Raw genomic sequence first — 21,408 nt, 5'->3', positions numbered from 1 at the left:
AATGACCTTTTCCTTTGAATCTTATGATACTCTATTGTTGCTTATTCTCCTTATTAATTTGAATTAAAATCAATTAGGTTAAATTAAATCAAAATTGCATTAGAATCACAATAAAGCAGTATTCAGTCCCTTCTCTGCCCCAGCTGATTGAAAGTTTTATGCTGCTGTTTTGGACATCACCTACTATTTATCTATCTATCTATCTATCTATCTATCTATCTATCTATCTATCTATCTATCTATTTTTTTATTTACAAAATGTTAATCCGATGAGAGAACAGAATAAGACATAGTGTGTCTCAGGTTTTTAGCGTTTTGGAGCGGTTATTTCACAACATTTGCAGTTTTTTCATTTGCATTTTTAATGGAGGGAGGGGTGATTTTAGAATATTGCATTGATCTCTTGTTCTATTGTTCTATTGTTCCTGTGCAGGTTTTCACATCCGGCACGTGACAAAAACAAGCTCTGCTGGTTCCCTGCTCCCCATCACGTAGGCGTGCTTGGAATCTAATAATTAAAAACATTTGTGAGATTTTTGATTTGCCTGCCACAAAATAAAAGCACAGCCAGCTGGTTCGGCTGATACCATGGAAGTATTATATTTACACTGGTAGTGGAGGTGGATCTCTTCTGGGATCACCCTCCACTGTGCTGCCCCGGCCCCTCTAACCCAAATAACTCCAGCTCGGAGCCACTCAGGGACCCTGATCTATACGTATATAATAAAGGGTTCCGTGGTCCTGCAACATTGATTAGATAAGCTGGTCAGATTGGTTATTCTTGAACCCTATTATTTGTTTTTTATTTACTCCTTTCATTTATACAGGTTGTTTGTCACTATCATTGTATAATGAAAAGATGATAGGCTATTGAATGTATGAGTATCTGTTGAATGGTTAATCCTCTGATGATCTCTTGCACAACATGTGAGTCACTGTTCTTATGCCATGTGTCCAAAAGGCACTTATTTGTTGATGTGTTTGTACTAATTATAGGGAAAATGGAGGAAGAGTTCAAATGGTGGGGTCATCAATTATTATTTTGTACTATAATTAGTATAAAATGCCGTGGTTCTTTCAAGAAGTTAACAGTCACATATCAACTCCTTTCTAGGAAATTATTAGGAAGTAGCAGACAAGGAAAATAAAGCCTTGTAACAAGCAGAATGCATTACCTAACCAACATTAAAGTGCTTTAGAGTCACAGATTGTCATTCATGACAGATGGAACTGGACATCTCCCATGTCTGCTAAAACAGCAGTTTTAGACAAATCAAATGTCCAGTGAACTTTTGAACAGCAGTGTGTCATGTTCACCACTATGGAAGAGGATTAGGAAAAATTTGAGTTCTGAGATTAAAATCAGTCCTGAGAATAAAGTCAGAATAAATTCAGAACTCTGAGATTAAAATCAGAAGTCTGAGAATAAAGTCAGAATAAAGTCAGAACTCTGAGTTTAAAGTCAGAATTCTGAGATTAAAGTTCTGACTTTAATCTCAAAATTCTGACTTCATTCTCAGAATTTCCATCCATCTCAGAACTCAAATAGATGTTTCACATGTGGCCCTAATCATCTTCCGTACACCACAGAGTGTGTAGTAGTTGCAACATTATTTTGGTATTCTTTGCTATGTGAAAGTCTTCCAAATTAAATTTTTAATGAGCCTCGAAATTTGCAGAAGAAGAATAAACCGACATGGACCAGACCGAACTTTTAATATTTATTTAAAAAACTATATACATTTCATTTTATATTATATGCAATTTACATAGAGAATGTTTTACATAATATATTTGTGTTACACAGTCATCCACTCATCCACTCATATCATAAACCTCAGCAAGCAGAAGTAACATGTGTTTTCAACAAATTGTAAAGTATACAAATACTTAAAATTTTGAAAGAATCACTATACAGGCACATCCTTCATACATCTATAGTACGAGCCATTCAAAAATCATTCTCTCTCTCTCTCTCTCTGTCTGTGTGTGTGTGCATATGTACATGCATACATTAGTGCAGAAAATGTGGTATTTACATTAAACATAATTTGCGACGGTGTCTTCGTTTTTTGTTGTTTCTTCTTCCTCAGTCACTTGCTGTCCCACCTCTGACACAAAGTCTTCAATGTCTGTGTCCTCATTTTGTCCCTCTGACGCATCACTCATCAGTTTCCCCTCTTCCATTCTTTCAAACTCAAGCTTGAGTTGCTCTTTCTCATTGAGTATATTTGCTTCTTCGACGGCTTTTTGCTGCTCCTCTCTCTCTTTCCTCTCTTTCTCCTGCTTCTCCATTTTCTCCTGCTTCTTGAGCTTCCAGTAGAAGCCCAGGTTTTTCTCGGGGTAGTTGACCTTGGCCAGCGGCAGCTTGAAGATCTTTTTGGTCTCCGTGGTGATCAGGAGGAAGGTAATAGCCGAGAGACAGAAAGGCCAGGTGCAGGCTGGCAGACCAAACTGTAAATGACAAGACACATGAACTTGCAGTTAGCGACTTGTGTTTGTCATGAGCTGATACAGGAAGGGGTTTGAGAGAAGTTGTGAACTTACTGTGGACATAAGGTTGGCAATGGCTGAGCCGAGATACGCACAGAAAAAAGCTGAGGAGGAGAAGAGTAGAGATACAATAAGACACTCACAGAGTATGACCCTGATTACATCTAGTTGCCCACTACAGTGTTGCCCATCGTTACACATCATGTGATCATACTGTCTGAATTACACGTGTTTTAAGGTAGTGTACAGCGTATCCACTGTGCGTCTACTCACCACAGGTGAGGGCGAGCAGGTGCACCTGCCAGGTGAGAGCGTAAAACATTCCTCCGATGGCAATGCAGGCTAACACACAGTTGTATCCCCAGAGGCCAAAGTAAATGCTCTCAAATGGAGCAGACAGAGCCAAGCCTTCAAAACATACACACAAAGCTTTTAACGAGAGCCATCAAGGAAGTGCCAAGTTCAATTTGTGACATAAAGGAAATCTTGGATAATGTTGATTAGTGTTAATTATAAATGGTGATATATGATGCGAGAGTTTCTGCCATTGCTTCTTGAAAAAGTGAAAGCCTATGCTGTTATCAAGCCCTCTCCTCTCACCTGAGACCATGCCCACCGCAGATCCCAGGACAGCATGGGCACAGGTGATAGGGGAGGAGATGAAGAGTGAGATGATGAAGATTCCTCCTGTCCAGGGGTTGTCACAGCCGTAGACCTGGCCTATTCCCACAGGCACCGATCTGAAGAGCTGAAGAGATACAGACAGAACGCTTAAATCCTATTGTACATTCAAAACATACCACTCCGATTAAAATACCTGGTATGTGTGAAGGTGTGTGAGGTGTTCACATGCGCACACACACAGGACTAAAGCATCTAGAGCGTACCGTCCCACTCCAACACGTTCAGAGAAGTATGACACAAGGACAAACACACCCCGGCCCGTCTCTAACCTTGGCTACATCGATGTCGGCCCAGGTGATGTTGGGCAGCTCGGAGCGCGGCTGGATGAGGACCTGGGGGAAGTGGTGGTTGAAGTGACCGGTTGCCACCATGTGGAGACACACCAGGATGTTGAAGGGCAAGGTGAACACTGGCAGGTCCCAGCGACTGTTAATAGATGCCAGGGCACTGGACACGATCGGGCTGGGACACAAGGAGACAAGAAAAGATAATATTTCAATCCAAATGGATCGTCATCAGGTGTTTTTTGTCCTTCTCTTCTCAAGGAGACAGGATCAGAGATTATGAGAGTGAGAGAGGCAGAAGCAGTTTACTGTCACTTTCATAGTTACTTTCCCCACAACAGGAATTCTTATTATCAATTAACATAACATACCACAGGTACAGATGTGTGAAATAAATAAATATAACTCTGATAGTATAAATCAGGCCATTGCCAAAAGGAAGATGGTGTTGATAAAGAACTAATGCCAAAAGATGCCAGTGTGGAGCATGTCAACCTGCTCTCTCCATTTAAGCGACATAGTTAAAAAGGTTGATTTGCTTCCAACATGTTGTGACTGAATGGGGTCAGCGGTGATTCATTGAGGTCTGACTGTTGACATCAGGGTGTCTTCGAATACAAGCGCTGATCTGAGACCAGCTAGACTCTAAAGCCATGAAGTTTATACCGTCATGTGACTTGATAGTGATCCAGCACTTCTATTCTAGGAAGTTTGTAAGCGTGCGTGCCCGGGTGTTTTGTTATGTGAGATGTGAGGTCTTGTGGTTTGGCAAGGCACAGTGATCCTCTTAGCCACATCTAATTCTTCTGTCTTGTGATATGAATCTACCATTTGACCATTTTTTATCCATCTAAAAATGTCTGATTCCAGTCCTGCTGTCTCACAAACACACAAACAGAGCTGCTCACCACATCATAGACATGAAGATGTTGGGTAGCAGGAGCCACCAATACCAGTCTCCTGCGTTGGAGAACACAGCCATCAGCAGGCCCACCAGGATGCCGTTGTACCCATACAGCCCTGCAGCTATTGCACCCCTGACAGAAACACAGATATAATTTTAAAGATATGTGAATGAAGGAACAAATGAACAAAAACATGGGATTACATAACCAATTGTATAACAAACAAAAATAATGGGTAAGGCATAGCAGGAGGGGGACCCGTGAATGACTCAACAGCCCCTAGCAAGGTCAAAAATTAGTGGATAAGATCTTGTGGGCGGTGTAAGTGTGACTGAGGGTGCATTGTCAAGGTAAAGTCAGTGAAATTATGGGAGAGCTGATGGTATTGTGGGCCTCATACAATGAATAAACTACGATGGGACATGCTTAACCCCAGATACCTGCTCCCAACGGTTAGTTACATTAGATTCTTTGCACTGCTAAATATCACTATGTTTTTTTATTACCATGTATCTGCAGGATATGTCGCATGAATTGCGTCAGAATAGTTGAGTGCTCAAACCTGCTCTGTCGCAGTATGAGGGCAGAAATGGTGGCGAAGAGCGTGCCTACAAAGCCGTTGAGGGCCCACCAGTAGTTCTGCAGGATGAGGCCACCGAAAATGATAAGCCCACTGAGAGGGTTGTTGACGAACATCACCTGGGCCGCTCCACGCAAAACCCAGTCCAGCAGCTGCAGCAGGAAAAACTGCTCTGTAGGAGGGAAACAGAGAAGAGTGCAGAGAGAGAATGTTCAGCCAGGTTCCCAGAGCTGCTAATAGGCTTCCAACAGTGAATGTTCTGTGAGTTTTAGTATTGTAAGGCTCAGGGTCACATAGCTGGGAGCAGCAGAAAACAATTCTTGTTGGTTTTTCAAGTCGGGTTAAGTCAAATTTAAACTGGTTCATCAATAAATACTTTACTGTAAAGACCGTCTGAGTGACAGCAATGATAGGCATCCTCAACTTCGCACAATGAGGATGATTAGGCTTTGAAAACTATACATACTCTTTTATTGGATGGAGACCACTTATGTTAAGGCCACATTTCTTTCATTGTTTTCAGACTATTTGCTCTGTACTGTACAAAGCAATGGTTATGTAAGAGTTCCTGTCATCACTTGGTGGCTTACACATCATTGTTTGTGGTGTATGCCTGTTTCCTTATATACAGTATATACACCTGTCATAGTCCATCCCATGTCTCTCTCCACTTAATTTACCCAAGGGTGGAGTGGCTGAGGCCCATTGACTCCAAACACACATTCATACCTGGTGACAGTGTGTGTGGTGAGTACAACTCATCCCTCCCTCACACAGCGCAGAATATCCTGCAATCATAATCTTGACTCAATAACTTTCAGGATACTACTGCTCTACTGCTCTTATGGGGGGGTAATTGATATTTGTCAAATGGGATGATTTTGATGAAAGTAGTTATGCAGTCAGTATTTTCTTACTTTCCATCCATTTTCCAAACACCTTCATGTCTCCAGAGAAGTAGGAGACCCCCTTCAGGAAGCGGGCCCTGGCCCTCTGGAGGGTTGTGGGTCCTGCAGGCGGCGCAGCATCTGTCTTCTCTCCCTGCGACTTCTCATGCTCAGACTTTAGGACAGGGTTTGCCATCAGGGGCTGGAGTTCGTGGAGCTGCTGTTGTGGAGAGAATATACTGTATATATATTTGAATCATGTAAAAATGCATACAGTGTAGTCCCATCATCACAAAACCAGAATTTCACATGCCAGACATTTCCACCTGTTTAACCTACTCAGGATGGGTTGGATTAAGTCAGGTCAGGAAAGACAAAAAAATCTAAATGGCTTTACATCCTGAACTGTGTCTGGTTTCAGCGTATCAGTTTGCTTTCATGGCAAGAAAATTACAACATAAATTGTACAGTAAAAGTTACGATGAATAGGAATGAGGAATTCATGTTTATTCCAAAAGTATCAGTTGCAGACAATTGCATAACATCGCCTCCTTACTGTAACTGTGGTGTGAGAGTTCTGGGGCAGCAGGACAGAAGTGGAGCAGCTGATATTCTTTTGAATATCCTGGAGAAGAGGGAAGTCAGCAACATGTTAATTCTTCTTCATTGCTTATGGCAAGAATGTATGTATTTTGGCAAACTCTTCTGAAATTCAAACAATGAAAATGATAATGCATTCTATTCCTTTACTTGATTGTATCATACTGTATGAATAACAAGTGCAAAATATAATCTAATTTCTTAAGAATATTGAGTGTGGCTCTGTTTACAGCGCAGGGCGAGACACGGTTGGTTCTAGAAATGCAGATGGCAGCTTTTTAAATTCATCCTTCATTCATTCAGAACTTGATTTTTGATTTGGTCACTATTGTACTACTACAGTTTAGGTGTATTATTTGAGTTCAGTTTTTTAATTAATCATTAAGGGAATACATTTGGGGAATTAATAAAGTAATAAAATGAATGAATTAATCATGCAACACTTCATTTTGTATCTCTCAGATGAAAAAATAACTAATAATGCGATCAGCTGACTTGCACCTGAACTTCAATAACTTTCAAGCCTGTCTAAAAGTCACACATTCACTGAAGCGCACAAGTATTTAGTTGTGCTACTGGGTGAGTGTGAGAGGAGAAGGGAGAGTTGCGAGTGTTCATACCTTTGTGCAGTGTGGTCCAGGCATATGTTCCAGGGTTGGTGCAGGGTGCGACGGCTGCCAGCTTCTCTCAAGCTGTACTTGGAAGACCTCAGCTGAACCTTTTATAGCAACAGACAAAACCCCACCTCTCTCATCCTCCGCTTCTTTCCCCCTCCTCATCTTCGAAATGAATGCCAGTGCTCAGCGACAACAATCAGAATGTCACTATGTCACACCCACTTCTCTCTTCTCTCTCTATCTCTCTCTCTCTCTCTCTCTCTCTCACACACACACACACACACACACACAAAGACATACACATTAACACACACAATTTGTTGCCTTTGTCTTCTGTTTTTTTCTGAACTGAACATCGTGCATGCAGACTAATGCATGGCCAACATAATTTGTGTCAAACTCAAGGCTCCTGGACCAGATCTGGACTACACTGTTGGTCAAAACAACCATATTAGTGCCAGACAATAAACCCAGGAGTGTGAATGTCTCTCCCTCTCTGTGGGATTGCTAGGCTGCTCATACTACTTCATGCTGGACAGTCCTAATGCTTCTGAGCGCTGATGTTGACCATAGCACAAAAACCCTGAACAAAAGAACATTTCTGTCAAAATACTGTTTTAAAATCAAATTTCCCTCTATTTATATCTATATAGCACTAAACGATTACTACAATCCCAGAGAAAGTGTCCACTCAGCAGGTTTACCTCATTTGAATTAGAGGAGCTAGTGTTATCGGGTCCAGTATTGTTACTGTTCTGAGGACTTCAAACCTGTCTGCAAAACATTACACTAGTCTTATCCTGAACATAGTGTATTTGAAAACAAAATCATGAATGCAGAATATTATTAGACCTTTAATACAAAATACTTTATTTTTCTAGCCTCCCATATACAGATTGCTAATGCATGAATCAAAAGAAATTCAACATATTCACACATATTTCAAGTGTAGCAGAAATATCATTATATCATCATATCATATACTCTATGATGGCCTCTGTGCTCTATGATGGTTTAAAACAAGGCTGTTTTAAACTTTAAAACATGCAGTAGATTTTCACTGTGATCATTTGTCAGTACAAAAAGAAGAATGTGAGATTGACACAATGAACTTTGACGCTCGGTCACTGCACACACAATGTGATTTGAGCAAGTCACATTGCTCACATTTGACTTTCACATTTAACCTTGAGCTTTTACAAAAGAGTAGCATGCTTTGTTCATTACAAAGACGTCTGCAAAGTCCAAAGTTGACCTTGTGCTCTGTCACTCAGGACAACTGCTGGCTGAACATGCTGCCCTGCAATTGCATAGCTAAACATGAATATAGTCAATGATATTCGGCATCATTTTCTGCCTCTGTGTGGGTATTTGTGTCCCCAGGACTAGTTGGGTAGTGGTGGGATTTATAAATCTTGTTTGTACTGTTGCACTGAATTACCATCATCCCAAGCAAAATGATTACCAAGTCACATTATCATAAACAGCACGCGCACACACACATGCACACACACACACACACACACACACACACACACTTTTCAGAGACGGATGTGATAACATAAGCGCTGACGGGTGTGTTTGTTCCTCTAGCATTTATTTAGTCATTAAACACAATTACAGTATAGTTGTATAACAGAGCTAATGAGCCACATTGATTGCTACTGCAGACATCTAGTCATCGCCGAAGGAGAAAGAGGAGAAGACAGAAAATGAGGAGGAGGGGCGGGGAGAGACTTCCAAACAATTTAGTTTTGTCATAAAATGAGGAATGAAGAACAAACAGGTGTGGTGAAATATTTCTACAAAGATTTATGTTTTCCTGGAGAGTAGCAGAGATTTACTGGGTAAACACATTTTGTCACAGTGAAGGTCTGAGGGAGATGCTATACTTTTTGTGCTAGGACTAGGTGATACAACATGCCCTGTAGCATGTTTTCTTTTTGTTTGTGAAAGTAGGAATGTGACCCTGAATGGATCACTTCACATTTCAAGTTATAGGTTACCTAATGCTACACACACCTATAGGCATTGGTTACACTTTGTGAATGAATATTTCCTCTTTAGAGAGACAAATCTCAAAATAGTTTAAATTATCAACTACTGTAGTCTCACTTGAGTCTACAGTGGGATATAAATTGACTGATAATTTATATCCCATATTGGGATATAAATTGACATAGGTGTTTTTCAACATATGCCAGCAACCTGAAAAAGAAAAAGTGGTGTGTTTGGTGGCAAAAATATTTCACTTAAACTAAATATAATACTATACTTGCATTTTTAAAAATACAGAAATTTGTAGTAGTAATTATACTCATTGTCAGATGTCCATTACATGCCCATGCAGCTCAGTGGTATTGCTGTTCAAACACTGGGCAACTAGTACATTATTTCATATATCATCATTGATATAACATGATATAACACCAGGAAGTTAAATATACAATCAGATGTTTTAGTTTTGTACAGTACAAATGGTATAGCTTTTATAAAGTGTATTTGTAAAAGTTATTAATGTTGCAGAAAGCCCATCCATAATAGTTGTTGAGTGAGAGAGAATTAGTCGTCCACTTTACCAGAACAGACAGAAAGGAGATTTTGCCAGATTTTGTCGGTCTGGGGAATCAAAGCAGTTGCCTCCAGTCACAAGCTATAACATAGGCTTGGTGGAGAGAGTCGTTTAACGGGACATTAATCCTCTGAGTCTTACTGATTCAGTAGGCCTACTGCACCTGTCTTCCTGTACTTGTTCTGGCTAACATGATATTGATTCATTCATTGTGTGTCAACCCAGTATGACAGAACAGCAGTGTGCCAGTAGCTCTATGTGGGAAACTGGGTCCTCAAAATGTCACATTTAGTCTGAAATCCAAACTTATTTTTGTAGTTCTCAAATCACAAAAACATCGTTTTCAGAAGTACCTTACTACAAAATAAACCTGTGATTGATTTTCTTTTGCTTTTTTAAAATCTGTGTTGAATGCAAAATTCCAAACACACATTAAAAACATGTTGAAAATATGTCATGTAGCTGAGATGTGGCTCATCTCAGAGCATTGGTCTGTGAAACAACAACAAAGTACGAGTGGCACTAAAGAGGAAAGCAGTGTGATGCTGTCATCTAGTGGAGGAAGAGGGAACTACACAGCAGCACTGTGTCCCTCCCTACTCCTCTCCCTCCTCTTCCCTAAGGTGATCATCTGACCTGTGGACCTCACACAGGAACGGTCTACCTGCATGTGCATGAAACAAACCTGTAGAAAGCCCCTTAGGACTGAGTACGCTGAAGGCTCGGCTATTTACTTGGTAGTAAATAACCAGTGAACTCTTGCAAAACAAACGTCAGCTACCGTCCTGTTCAGGCCGAGCTGCATTCAGAATCAGACATTTCTCCTTTTACTTCCTTATAAAGAGCGGACAAGACAGCGGAGGCAGCATGTCAGTGTTTTTCATTCTGCCACCCCACCCTCATACACACACAAAAAGGAAGGGGCCACAAAGTATGCCCCTATCCGTGTGTTTGTTTCTGTGTGTGTGTGTGTGTGTGTGTGTGTGTGTGTGTGAGTGTGAGGGGGGGTGAAGGGGTGGAGGGGTGTGTGTGTCTGTGTGTGGGGGGGGGTGGGGGGTGGGGGGGGGTCCCAGCTTCTGCCAGAGTCTATGGAACCTGATACTTGATGACTCCCCATCGCAAGAATGTGAGTTTCCTTCTCTTGGAGCATCTGGCCCAACGCCCGGCCACATCTCCATTTGTGTGTGTGTGTGTGTGTGTGTGTGTGTGTGTGTGTGTGTGTGTGTGTGTGTGTTTGTGTGTGTGTGTTGGTGGGGGTAATGTTGGATCATACAGTTACTATTTGCCTCTCTAACAGAGTGAGTGGCCTCATTTGGGACAATGAGACCTTCTATTCTTTTCTATCATTCTCTGATTTGTTTTCTCAATCTTTCCTTAACCTGTTCTCACTTTAATTTGCAACTTTCTATCTGAGGAAAAGGGGTGTTTAAGGGATCTTAGCTGTGGGGGACTGAGTGCTGCATGGTGAAGAGAGGTTGCTGAGTCTGGGAGTACACTACTTCTGGAAAATAATAAATAATAAATAATAAAAAATAGCCTCTAAATGTTTATTTCTTGCATGTTTTCAGAGGATATAAACTTTTTACGAGGATAAAAGTGAGCTGGCAATAGGCGCTGTTACTGACCAACCCATCTCACAGCAATTTCATGGTCTGAATACCTGTTACCACTTCTTTACCCACTTAATCCCTCTCAGGGTCACGCAGAGCCGGAGCCTATCCCAGCATGCATTGGGCAGAAGGCAGGGAAACACCCTGTTCAGGACTCCAGTCCATCACAGGGTGTTCAATCGCTGACCCACTGGTTGCTGCTTCCTGGTTATTCCCTTAAGATAAAAATGCTAATTTTAAAGAAAGACTTGCAACAGAAGCCACAGGTGCTAAAGGTGAGGAACAAGATGTATACAGTACATATACAGTCATATTGACTCTGATGTATGAAACAAAATAGATTACATATTCTATTCTATTCTATTCTATTCTATTCTGCTCTATTCTATTCTATTCTATTCTATTATGAAATCAAAGCTATTAAGAATTAGTCAGGTATTAGTCAGCTAATTAGTCAGCTAACATAATATATCAAGGAATTAGCTTGCAGATGAAGGTGCAAATCTGTTTGTGCTACATGATCCAAAAGACGTGGATTACAGTTTCAAACCTTTCTCAAAAGCTTTATTTACTTCCAACTCAATATTCAGAATGGGGGAAAACATTCTTGGTGTCATCTCCCTGGAAAAGCTTGTGTTTGCTCACCTACTTCTTGGTGTGTTTTGGCTGATGGAACGTCGACAGACATTTCTCTACACTTTTCTGCATTCTCTGCATTTTTGCACATTGCGAAGTAGACATAAATGGCCAAAAATGGTCAAAGATTTGGGCTCCTTTGCTTTGCTTGCTCGGGAGCTTCTACATCAAGTCAGTCACTTAGCCAGTTTTTGAATGCTGTGAAGTAAAATTAGAGCTCCGCTGAAAGCACACTGAGATCCACCGGAGAAGCCTGACGTCTGCTGATTATGAATCAAAGCCAAAGTTGTTGCACAATTCCTTCCAGGCGCTGTGAGAGATTAATCAACAACTCCTGAAGGAGACATTTAGCTTAAGTTACTACTTTTAAAGGTGGTTTTATATGGTCGATGGCTTCACTCACCATGCTTTTTCTGCAAGGGATACTACTGTATATGTTTGTTTACAAATGAAGCAGAAAAACTGTGGGGAGGAGAGCTGGGGGAATCAAATTCAGACTCAGTTTCCACCAGCTCCTGTCCTTTACACAATAATAAAATGCTCTCAAGATAATAAATTCCAGTTTTATTTGGTGCAACTTTTTGGTTCTATTAGTAAAAAAAATCTGGACTCTGATGAAACTGAGCTGATGGACTGGTGGAGAATATGGAGGGAAAAAGCTGCTTTGGCAGAGCCGCCTCTGAGAAACTAACTCTCTCTGAATGAAGTGCTGGATTCTGTTTCCCTTCTTTAACATTCAATAAACTGCACTTCCCAGAAACCCAAACACGATACAGCCGTTCAGTGTGTGTGTGTGTGTGTGTGTGTGGTTCGTTTTAGCCCTGTGTGTGTGTGACAGCAAGAGAGAGAGAGAGAGAGAGAGAGAGAGAGAGAGAGAGAGAGAGAGCAGGTATGAATGAAGACAAAGGCTCACTTGTTCACAGTGGTGCTTTATCCTCATTACACTCCTCATTTGTTTACACTGTTAACTCTCTCACTTCCTCCCTCCCTCCCTCCCTCCCTCCCTCCCTCCCTCCCTCCCTCCCTCCATCTCTCTCTCTCTCTCTAGTGACACATTCATTCAGTGCACGATCTGTAATTAGTGTTTACGTTCATGCCACCCTTCACTTATGAGTTGCAGCTCAACATGTTACTGTAAATTGGTCGGTGCGGTGTGTTGGCAGGCCAGGCAAGCTTACAAACATTTCACATCTGAATCAATATGTTGAGGTGCTAAGCAAGTTGAGGAGAAATTCAGAAAAGAAAAAAGAAACATATTTAAGAGGCTGATGAGGAGAGTGAAGCAGCTTAGATGAAAGAGGTGATTAGAGATGATGGGGAAAGGTGGAGGTCAATGTGTGTGTGTTGCCTTGGAGTTATCAGCGAGCGTCGGGAAGATGGAGGGATGCGAATGAAAGCAAAATAGAGGGGTTAACCATGAAAGTAGTCATCGGTTCACAGACAGACAGGCACACGGAATTAAAATCAGACAGACAGAGAAAATGGGAGCAGAAGGGAGAGATGAAGAGAACAAGAGAGAAGGGAAGAAAGAGGGAGAACGAAGGAGAGCAAAAGACAGAAAGTAATTGGTTCTATGATGGCTTCCAGCTGCATGGCTCTCTGCCAAACCAACTCTTCATGACACACACACACACGCACGCACACACACACACACACACACACACACCTAGAGGCACCATAAAGCATACAATCTTGGTAGTTTCTGACAATATGCGTTAGCAACTGTGACATGCTCGGTCGTCCAATGTGAAAAACCCATTTTGTGACTGAAATAATGACCTGTTAGTTCCAATAACGACTTGTTTTCTTTATTTTTTTGGACGGTGGAAATATATATCATAAAAAAACTGTGTATATGTGTGATGAAATGAGTGACCTGCTCTTGTTGTACAGACTGGTAGGCTATATGGTTGTAGGAAAGCCTCAGACGAGGGGATTCGAGGGTTCAAGGATCTTTAAGAGGGACAAACCTCTACAGCAGAGTAACTGTGCAGTGATGGAGAAGCGACCACTAGGGGGCAGAAGACTGAGCAGCACACTGGCATGTTGCATTACCATGTAAATGTAATGCAGCGTGGTACACATTCATTAATTCATCCATTAACTCCTGTCTCTGTCTGTTAGTAGTGGTGTCTTCAGTCCCCTGGTTCAGTTGCAGTAGTAGGAGGCCGTGCCATGTTCACGCTGAGCAACAACTGCATGCCTCTGAGGTGCTTCTGTGCAAATCCTCCTGTGAACGGCGGAGCTGAGGCTCATCTGGAGACGAGGACTGCTGTTGACAAAGATTTACTGACAACTTTATGCCTGATTTAAGCACATACGGGCAGATGTGAGCGGCTTTTGGTAGCGATGTGTGTTTGTGTGTGTGCGTGCGGGGGGAGAGGCACGATGTGACATCTGTTTGAGAGATAGTAAATTAGCAAGTTCTCCTGCGAGCGCAGCGACAGGGTGTCACTCAAAACAAACTGCACACACGGAAGCGCACACACACACAGACACACAGACAGCACTCACCATAACATCATCACACAAACAAGTCCATGCATAAATCAATGAAAACATTATAAATAACTCAGGGATAAATTAGGGCTGCATTTCCAATGAGGATCATGCACTGCTGTCTCAGTAACTGGTGATGATGCAGCAGTAAAGACGGTGGGACAGAGATGGACACAAACTCATGTAAAAACAATATTATAAATGACAAATATATCCAAATTAATTCAGCTACACCGGTGGGAAAGGATGTTTAAAGAGCCATGTTAAAAATACATAGGCCTACAAACATACAGTACAAAATGGTAAAATTATAACAGCTTTAAACACAGACAGATAGATAGATAGATAGATAGATGCAAACTCACTCTCACAGAAGTTTGTCCCTACAAATTACATGATGACCTGACACATGCAACTTACAACAACAGAAAAGTCATTAAATATGTATTTCATATACATGTAGCTGAACATAGCTCAAATACTCACGCCCACCTCAAGGGAGAGAGAGAGAGAGTGAGAGAGAGAGAGTCAGAGACAGAGAGAGAGAGAGAGAGAGAGAGAGAGAGAGAGAGTCAGAGACAGAGAGAGAGAGAGAGAGACAGAGACAGAGAAAAAGAGAGAGAGAGAGAGTCAGAGACAGAGAGAGAGAGAGAGAGAGAGAGAGAGAGAGAGAGAGAACTATCAGTCAGTCTAATAGGAACAGCTTATTTCCAACAGTAATCTCTGCCTCTGGAGAGAATCTCTCTAATTGATAGACAACTAGCACTTTGTTTCACTCGGTAGGCTGGGCGGTGTTCAGTAATACTGTAACTCTTAAAAACAAGGGTTGAGATGGCTAATCCATGTCTTGAGACGGAGCTCACTAAAGCCGTCTGCTGTTTGACATTCTCACAGCTTCTCTCCCCCTCTCCCTCCAACCTCAGTTGCCTGGAGGCTTTATCCACTAAGTCAAAACATTGGCAGCCCCAATATTTTAATTCCTTTTTGAAAACTGATTTTCCCCTTTATGGCTCATGCTCATCTGTTTTTTATGTGTCCGTGACCAGGAGAATAATGTTATTAGAGACGAAGTAAAGACAAGAGCACTGCTTGGATCAGATAGAGCTTGATGAGGTCTGGAAAGAGCAAGTGTATCCTTATGGCAGGCCAAAACTCTCTCTCTCTCTCTCTCTCTCTCTCTCTCTCCCCCCCCCCCCCCCCCTCCCCTCTCTCTCTGGATGATGGAAGTCTCCTGCTCTGCTCTCCAGCAGATGGTAAAGGCATTAGGAGAGGGTTCTTTAGAAAAGAAAGAAGTAAAATTATTATCTCTGACATTTTCATACAGTCTTTCGTCCAAGCATCCAAGAGGGCTTCCAAATCCATTCAAGCTAATCTAGACCCCCTCTTCACACAGCTTATCCGTCTCAGGGCTTCTTCCTCTCTAAGCCCCCTTGGATCACCGCTCGTCAAAATCATCTCAAACAATTTACAGTGTGTGGAGCGCGCCCGCAATATAAAGACACGATCATGTAATGACATATAAGCCTTTAGACAGTGACTTGAAGTGGCTGTATTCATTTCTCATGGTGTTTATGCTCTCAGCAGGAGGCGAGCCAAATCCCAGGCTGTGGCACGGCAAATTAACATCGCACAAGTCGACTCTGGTCTTCACTTTTGCGGCAATATGAGCAGTTATCAGAATCACACAAGAGAGGCTTATTATGCATGGTAGCAAATGACTAATCTTTAATGAGACCCACATTTAACCTTCTAATGGCTCTTTATTAGACTAACGAGCTATGCCCCAGTGTGTACGTGTGTGTGTGTGAGAGAGGAAACGCGCGTGTGTGTGTGTATGCGTGTGTGCGTGTGTAGACTATATGTGCGCGTACCAGCGAAACACTAATTAAGCTGTCGGATGGTGCAGCAGATTAGCCAGGCCCCCCTGCGGAGTCTTCAGCCCCGGTAGGCAAACATGCTTCAGCCCTCCGCCAGCCAACCCAAATACATCTCAGCCCACCACTAGCCGGGGCTCAGCAATAACATCGACTCTCACTACACACCCAAATAACTTTACCCCAGTGAGGCTGGATCAGATGGCCTGCCAGACCCAACAGCCCCGACTGCAGTAATGCCGAGTGACTCAGAGAAGGCCGGACAGTGATTTGGCCTCGGCTTAAAGGGGAGATAATAGTCGCAGGAGAGTCGACAGTGTCTGTGTACAAACACGCAATCACACACACACGCGGGCATATGCACACACGCAAATGCTTAGACACACACACAGTCACAGAAACAGTGGTGTCAGATGGAACGTTTGGTGAGAAGAGAGACAACAGGGAATCAAAATCTTTTGCAGACAGAGAGAGCTAAGTGTTTGTTTCATGGTTTCCTTATTTGGGACTTGACAAACCACAGGATTATAAACTTGCTGTATGATGTTTGTGTGTGTGTGCATGCGTGTGTGTGTGTGTGTGTGTGGTGTGCCTGTGCTTTAAGCTGTAGTTACTTCACCACAAGGAAGGAAACTGTAGTCTTTGCACAAATAACAGTTGAAGCTAAGAGACATGATCGGGTTAACATAACTCGTCTATGGTTAATATAATCTCTTGTCTTTCACTCTCTCTCTCCTCTCTCTCTCTCTCTCTCCCGCTATCTTTCTATCTCTTCCTCTCTCACACACACACACACACAAACCCACAAGGTCTGATCTATGTTACATTTCTCTCTCTTCCAACATTCACATCATCACTGTGTGTATACAGCAATAATTTCAATACATCTGCTCCCAGTTTAGATAAATTAATGAGGTACGTTCTGCTCTTTTCGTACCCCGTGAGTAACACTCAGCGCTGAAGTATGTGATGTGTCTCTGAGGGTTTTGTAAGTCCTGCAGCTACGGTGGCTGCACACACTGACCTGGGTTTAGATACATTCATGAAGTAGGTTGTGTACTTTTCTCGCCGTATGAATAACACTCGTCTGAAATATTTTATGTGTCTCTGATGGATTTGCGGGTTTTTCATCCAGGGTGGCCACAGAGTCTGCACTGGCTTTCTCCTACCGATCAAATCCTGCAGCCTATCCAAGGGGAACGCTGCCCTGCTACTCCACCTTGCAGTGTGTGAATCACTGAATAAACTGCAGACGAGGGAACGATCATTTTCACTGTTCCTTCAGTGTTCATATTTTTAGTTAGGGGGTGACTACTTCAGCTGAAAGCACACCCCTGCCTGCCTGCCTGCATGTATTTGTGTGCCTGCGCATGGCCTGTGTGTGACTGCAGCTCATCCTGGAGGATGCGGAGCAGCTCTCCCAGGCTCTCTTAAAATGGCCGCCTGCAGGCATGGAGGAATAGGGCTCCTATTATTAATGCTACACCTTTGATTAATCTGAGCAAATCTGTTCCCCATCCAATGGCTGACAGCTCTGGGGCCGAGGCAGGGACCCCAACACACACACACACACACACACACACACACACACACACACACACAAACACCGTCACTGAGTGTTGACACAGTCCAGATGTTGGCAGCTCTGTTCCAAATGAAAGCAGGGCAGCCGGCCAACAACCTGAACCACTCTCCCCATCAAATGATATGTTTACAATAATACTGTTCTGAGACTCGGGAGACACACACGCACATATGCACATGCATGCACATATGCGCACGCACAGAGACGCACACGTGCACACACAAACATACAATGCACACACACATACAGGATGCAAGCACATTCTTAAAGTAGGGAAAATGAACTCATGGAAAGGCTGCGTACCACTTTGGGTGCAGAAGAGAACCAAGCTCTGGTACAGAGAGAGAGAGAGAGAGAGAGAGAGAGACAGAGAGAGAGAGACTTTAGTAAGACAGAAAGTAGGAGAAAAGGCAGGAATGAAAGGGAGAGGGTGTGAGAAATAGAGTGATCAAACGAGAGGAGCCAGTCATTATCATTGCCATGTTAGGATCTGTATTCCCCCTGCTATGTCAGTCAGAGACAGAGAGAGGCTGGGGATGGAAAAATAATAGTGTGGTTATGTAATGTGCCTTGGAGGGCTGGAACTGAAACAGACAGAGGAAAAACACTGCTGGTTCCACACAGAGGTGCAGCAGAGGTCAGACTGTACCTACTGTTCTCTATGGCAGTGGTTCTCAACCTTTTTTTGGCTTTGGACCCCCAAAAACAAAGTGATGCCTTCTGGCGACGAGGAGTAAGAAAGCCAAACGTTGAACACTAAACACTGATTTTTATTTCCCTTTTCCAGGACATTTCACTTGATTAATTATTGGTGTGCGCTTAAAGGCAGTAAATATTCATTATTTCTCAAACATTAGGTATTTATCAAAAAGATTAAAAACATGATCATAAATTTATCCATTGCAGATTTGTTTTTTCAGATTCTATAAATCATCAGCAACCCCATTCCAAAATTCTCTCGAGGCCTCCTGGGAGGTCTCAACCCCCAGGTTGAGAACTCTCTATATAGTTCTCTCTTTCTCTCTCTCATACACACACACCCACACACACACTTTCATTGACACACTTGCTTATGAAAGTGTCTGCACAGGCGTTTTTTACCTAGTGATCTACTGACAACATTATTACATGTAGGAACGTACCAAACATCATCACATGCTTCCAGTGAGCAGCCACTCGGTTCCACTCCGCTGGCTCTAATCAGACGTTCGGTCTCAACGTCTCACTCTGTCTGTCTCGCGGTGTCAAACCCTCAGGTGAACCTGCCAGCTCGCTAGCTTCGCTATTCTTCATTATGTCGACACATGCCAAATGCATGCATACAGGCACATGCATGTAGGCACACACAGGCATGCAGCCACACACGCTGCTAAACACATGAAGATGTGCAACATACTAACACATACACTGAAAGATAGACATGTTGCAGTGATTATCTTTGTTCCATCGCAAAAACATTTCCTTGATTAATAATAATCACCTAACAGTTCCTTGTTGTCTGTCTGAAAAAGACGTGCCACTGCAGGCAAGGAAAGACAAAAAAAGCTTGATGATAGATGAGTAAAACAATCTGATGAATAACTTAATCCATTCATCATCCTTCATCATTCATTCACAAGAGCAGAAAACCAGGAGAGGTGGTGCCTCACCTCATTAGGAAGAGGGTTATTTTTCAGATTGGGGGTTAGAATAAAAGTGAGGATCAGAGGTTTTTTTTTATGTGGGTGGGGAGGTTGCATGTTGTCATGGTAGGTCTTTAGGTCTTTTAAGCTTGGAAAAGCTACATAGTGTTTTTGCTGTTGGGAATTCCTCTTTCAACCTCAGAGCAGCAAATGGACTAGCCACAGAGTGTGTGTGTGTTTGTGTGTTTGTGTGTGTGTGTGTGTGTGTGTGTGTGTGTGTGTGTGTGTGTGTGTGGGTGACAGAGACCGGGTACTATCATAGCACAAGGACCAATGGGTGATTTGAATGGGGTTGGCAACCGCCTCGTTAGAAGGAGAGTTTCATTCCAAAACAAGATATCGACCATTTTAAATATGCAATACATAATACAAAATGAAGATTGCAGGCATTAATACAAAACTATTAGCCAGCTGAAGATTTTTGCGTATATAAAATTGTAAAGTATTAGTTGATGTAATTCATTGTATTTTAAAAACACTGAGCAATGAACATCAGTTAACATTATCCCTATCTATATACATATAAGGGAAAACTTAAATGGAAGTGCATCCTATTTCTCTACCCTCTTGTTAACTTGCTCAACAAGATGCAGAGATTGTGTGAGGAATACATATAGAATAGTAATTACAAATCATAATATGACTACAGCTACAATGCATTGGACAACAATGTATTTGTTGTGTAATGTATCCTTGAAGCAATGTAGTATAGGAGCAAATTAGTTTTAGAGTAGTGTTCTTCAACACAGAGCCTGCAAATGCCTGGCAACCCCTGAAACATATGGGATGAATTATCTCCACTACACTGAGAGAGAAAGAGAAAGACAGAGAGAGAGAGAGAGAGAGAGAGAGAGAGGGAGAGGGAGAGAGAGAGAGAGAGAGAGAGAGAGAGAGAGAGAGAGAGAGAGAGAGAGAGAGAGGGCCAAGGAGAATATTTCCACAAAATGTTAAATCCAAGAACTGAACATTGTCTTTTATTTCACTCTCTTCAGTCTTTTGAAATTGCGGTCTTCCCTTCTATCACTGAGCTGATAGAAGTGTAATGAAGTGGAGAGGAACGGAGCCAAATTCAGCAGAAATGCCTGTGGTTCTGCCTTCCAGTCCAATACTAACAACACAGAAGACAAGGGTGTAGATGAAAACTAACCAAGGAGTTGAAATCATTTTTAACATGGAGACACGCTCCCTGTGCGTCACATAATCTCATCCACTGAGGGGTGTGTGTGTTCGCTACGGGGGTCCATTAATAAAATATGACTGTATCATATAATAGATTCGTCTGCCAAATTACAGCAGACAGAGAGACAGCTTATTAGGAGGATTGAGGGGGAGGTGTGTGTGTATGTGTGTGTGTGTGTGTGTGTGTGTGTGAGAGAGAGAGAGAGAGTGTGTGTGCGAGATGGAGCCTGAATAGAGAGATTAAGTGGCCTACTCTCATCAAAAAGGCACATTACCTAAGTGTTGGCATCATTAATAAGACTCAGGCAGAGCCAATCTGCTAACAAAGGCTCTAACTGTGACAGAGAAGGAGACATGAGAGAGATGGACAATTACTCTCTTCTGCGCAGAGGAAATTCTCTCTTTCAATATTTTTTTTTTCACTCCTCGCCAGCACACAAATACAATACAAGCCTATGTATGCACGCATTTACACATGCAGGCAGGCACACTGGCACACATGCACATGTATATGCACATAGACACACACAGTAACACACACACACACACATTTGCACGCAAAACAGGGCACCACTCTAAATCCAAATCAAACTGCCATGAGTCACACTGTCACCGTGGCAACAGTGGCCAGCTCCATGCAGAACAGATTCTGTCAGATCCCAGGCTTTTTTCCTTACGCCACACAGAGATAAGTGACGTTCAATCACAGCAATTCCTGCAC

The 21,408-nt window shown here is 42.4% G+C and overlaps 1 protein-coding gene across 2 annotated transcripts; it reads right to left on the bottom strand.

Moving 5' to 3' along the window:
* Window positions 1-1,708: 1,708 nt before the first annotated feature.
* Window positions 1,709-7,193, bottom strand: slc14a2 (solute carrier family 14 member 2). 2 transcript variants are annotated; one of them, XM_071899685.2, is made up of 10 exons: window positions 7,054-7,193; window positions 6,390-6,458; window positions 5,864-6,053; window positions 4,929-5,118; window positions 4,370-4,498; window positions 3,447-3,639; window positions 3,094-3,241; window positions 2,767-2,901; window positions 2,548-2,597; window positions 1,709-2,454 (listed from the first exon to the last, which is right to left on the bottom strand). In XM_071899685.2, the coding sequence occupies exons 1-10, from the start codon at window positions 7,075-7,077 to the stop codon at window positions 2,041-2,043; spliced, it is 1,542 nt and encodes a 513-aa protein (XP_071755786.2). In that variant the 5' UTR covers window positions 7,078-7,193; the 3' UTR covers window positions 1,709-2,040. The 2 variants fall into 2 exon arrangements, with proteins under 2 accessions (XP_071755786.2, XP_071755788.2); XM_071899687.2 differs by having other exon boundaries at window positions 5,864-6,072; window positions 7,054-7,108.
* Between the last annotated feature and the right edge of the window lie 14,215 nt (window positions 7,194-21,408).

This window comes from Centroberyx gerrardi, chromosome 8, assembly GCF_048128805.1.
Source record: "Centroberyx gerrardi isolate f3 chromosome 8, fCenGer3.hap1.cur.20231027, whole genome shotgun sequence".
Taxonomy (NCBI): Eukaryota; Metazoa; Chordata; class Actinopteri; order Beryciformes; family Berycidae; genus Centroberyx; species Centroberyx gerrardi.
This window is presented reverse-complemented; position numbering and strand designations above follow the sequence as displayed.

What these genes read in the sequence shown, in the direction of transcription:
- slc14a2 (XM_071899685.2), bottom strand. Translation starts at nt 7,077, where the DNA reads ATGCCTGGACCACACTGCACAAAG. An exon ending in CTCATACTGCGACAGAGCAG is followed by an intron (nt 4,499 to 4,928) that starts GTTTGAGCACTC and finishes TGTTTCTGTCAG; the next exon opens with GGGTGCAATAGCTGCAGGGC. An exon ending in CCTGCTCGCCCTCACCTGTG is followed by an intron (nt 2,598 to 2,766) that starts GTGAGTAGACGC and finishes TCTCCTCCTCAG; the next exon opens with CTTTTTTCTGTGCGTATCTC.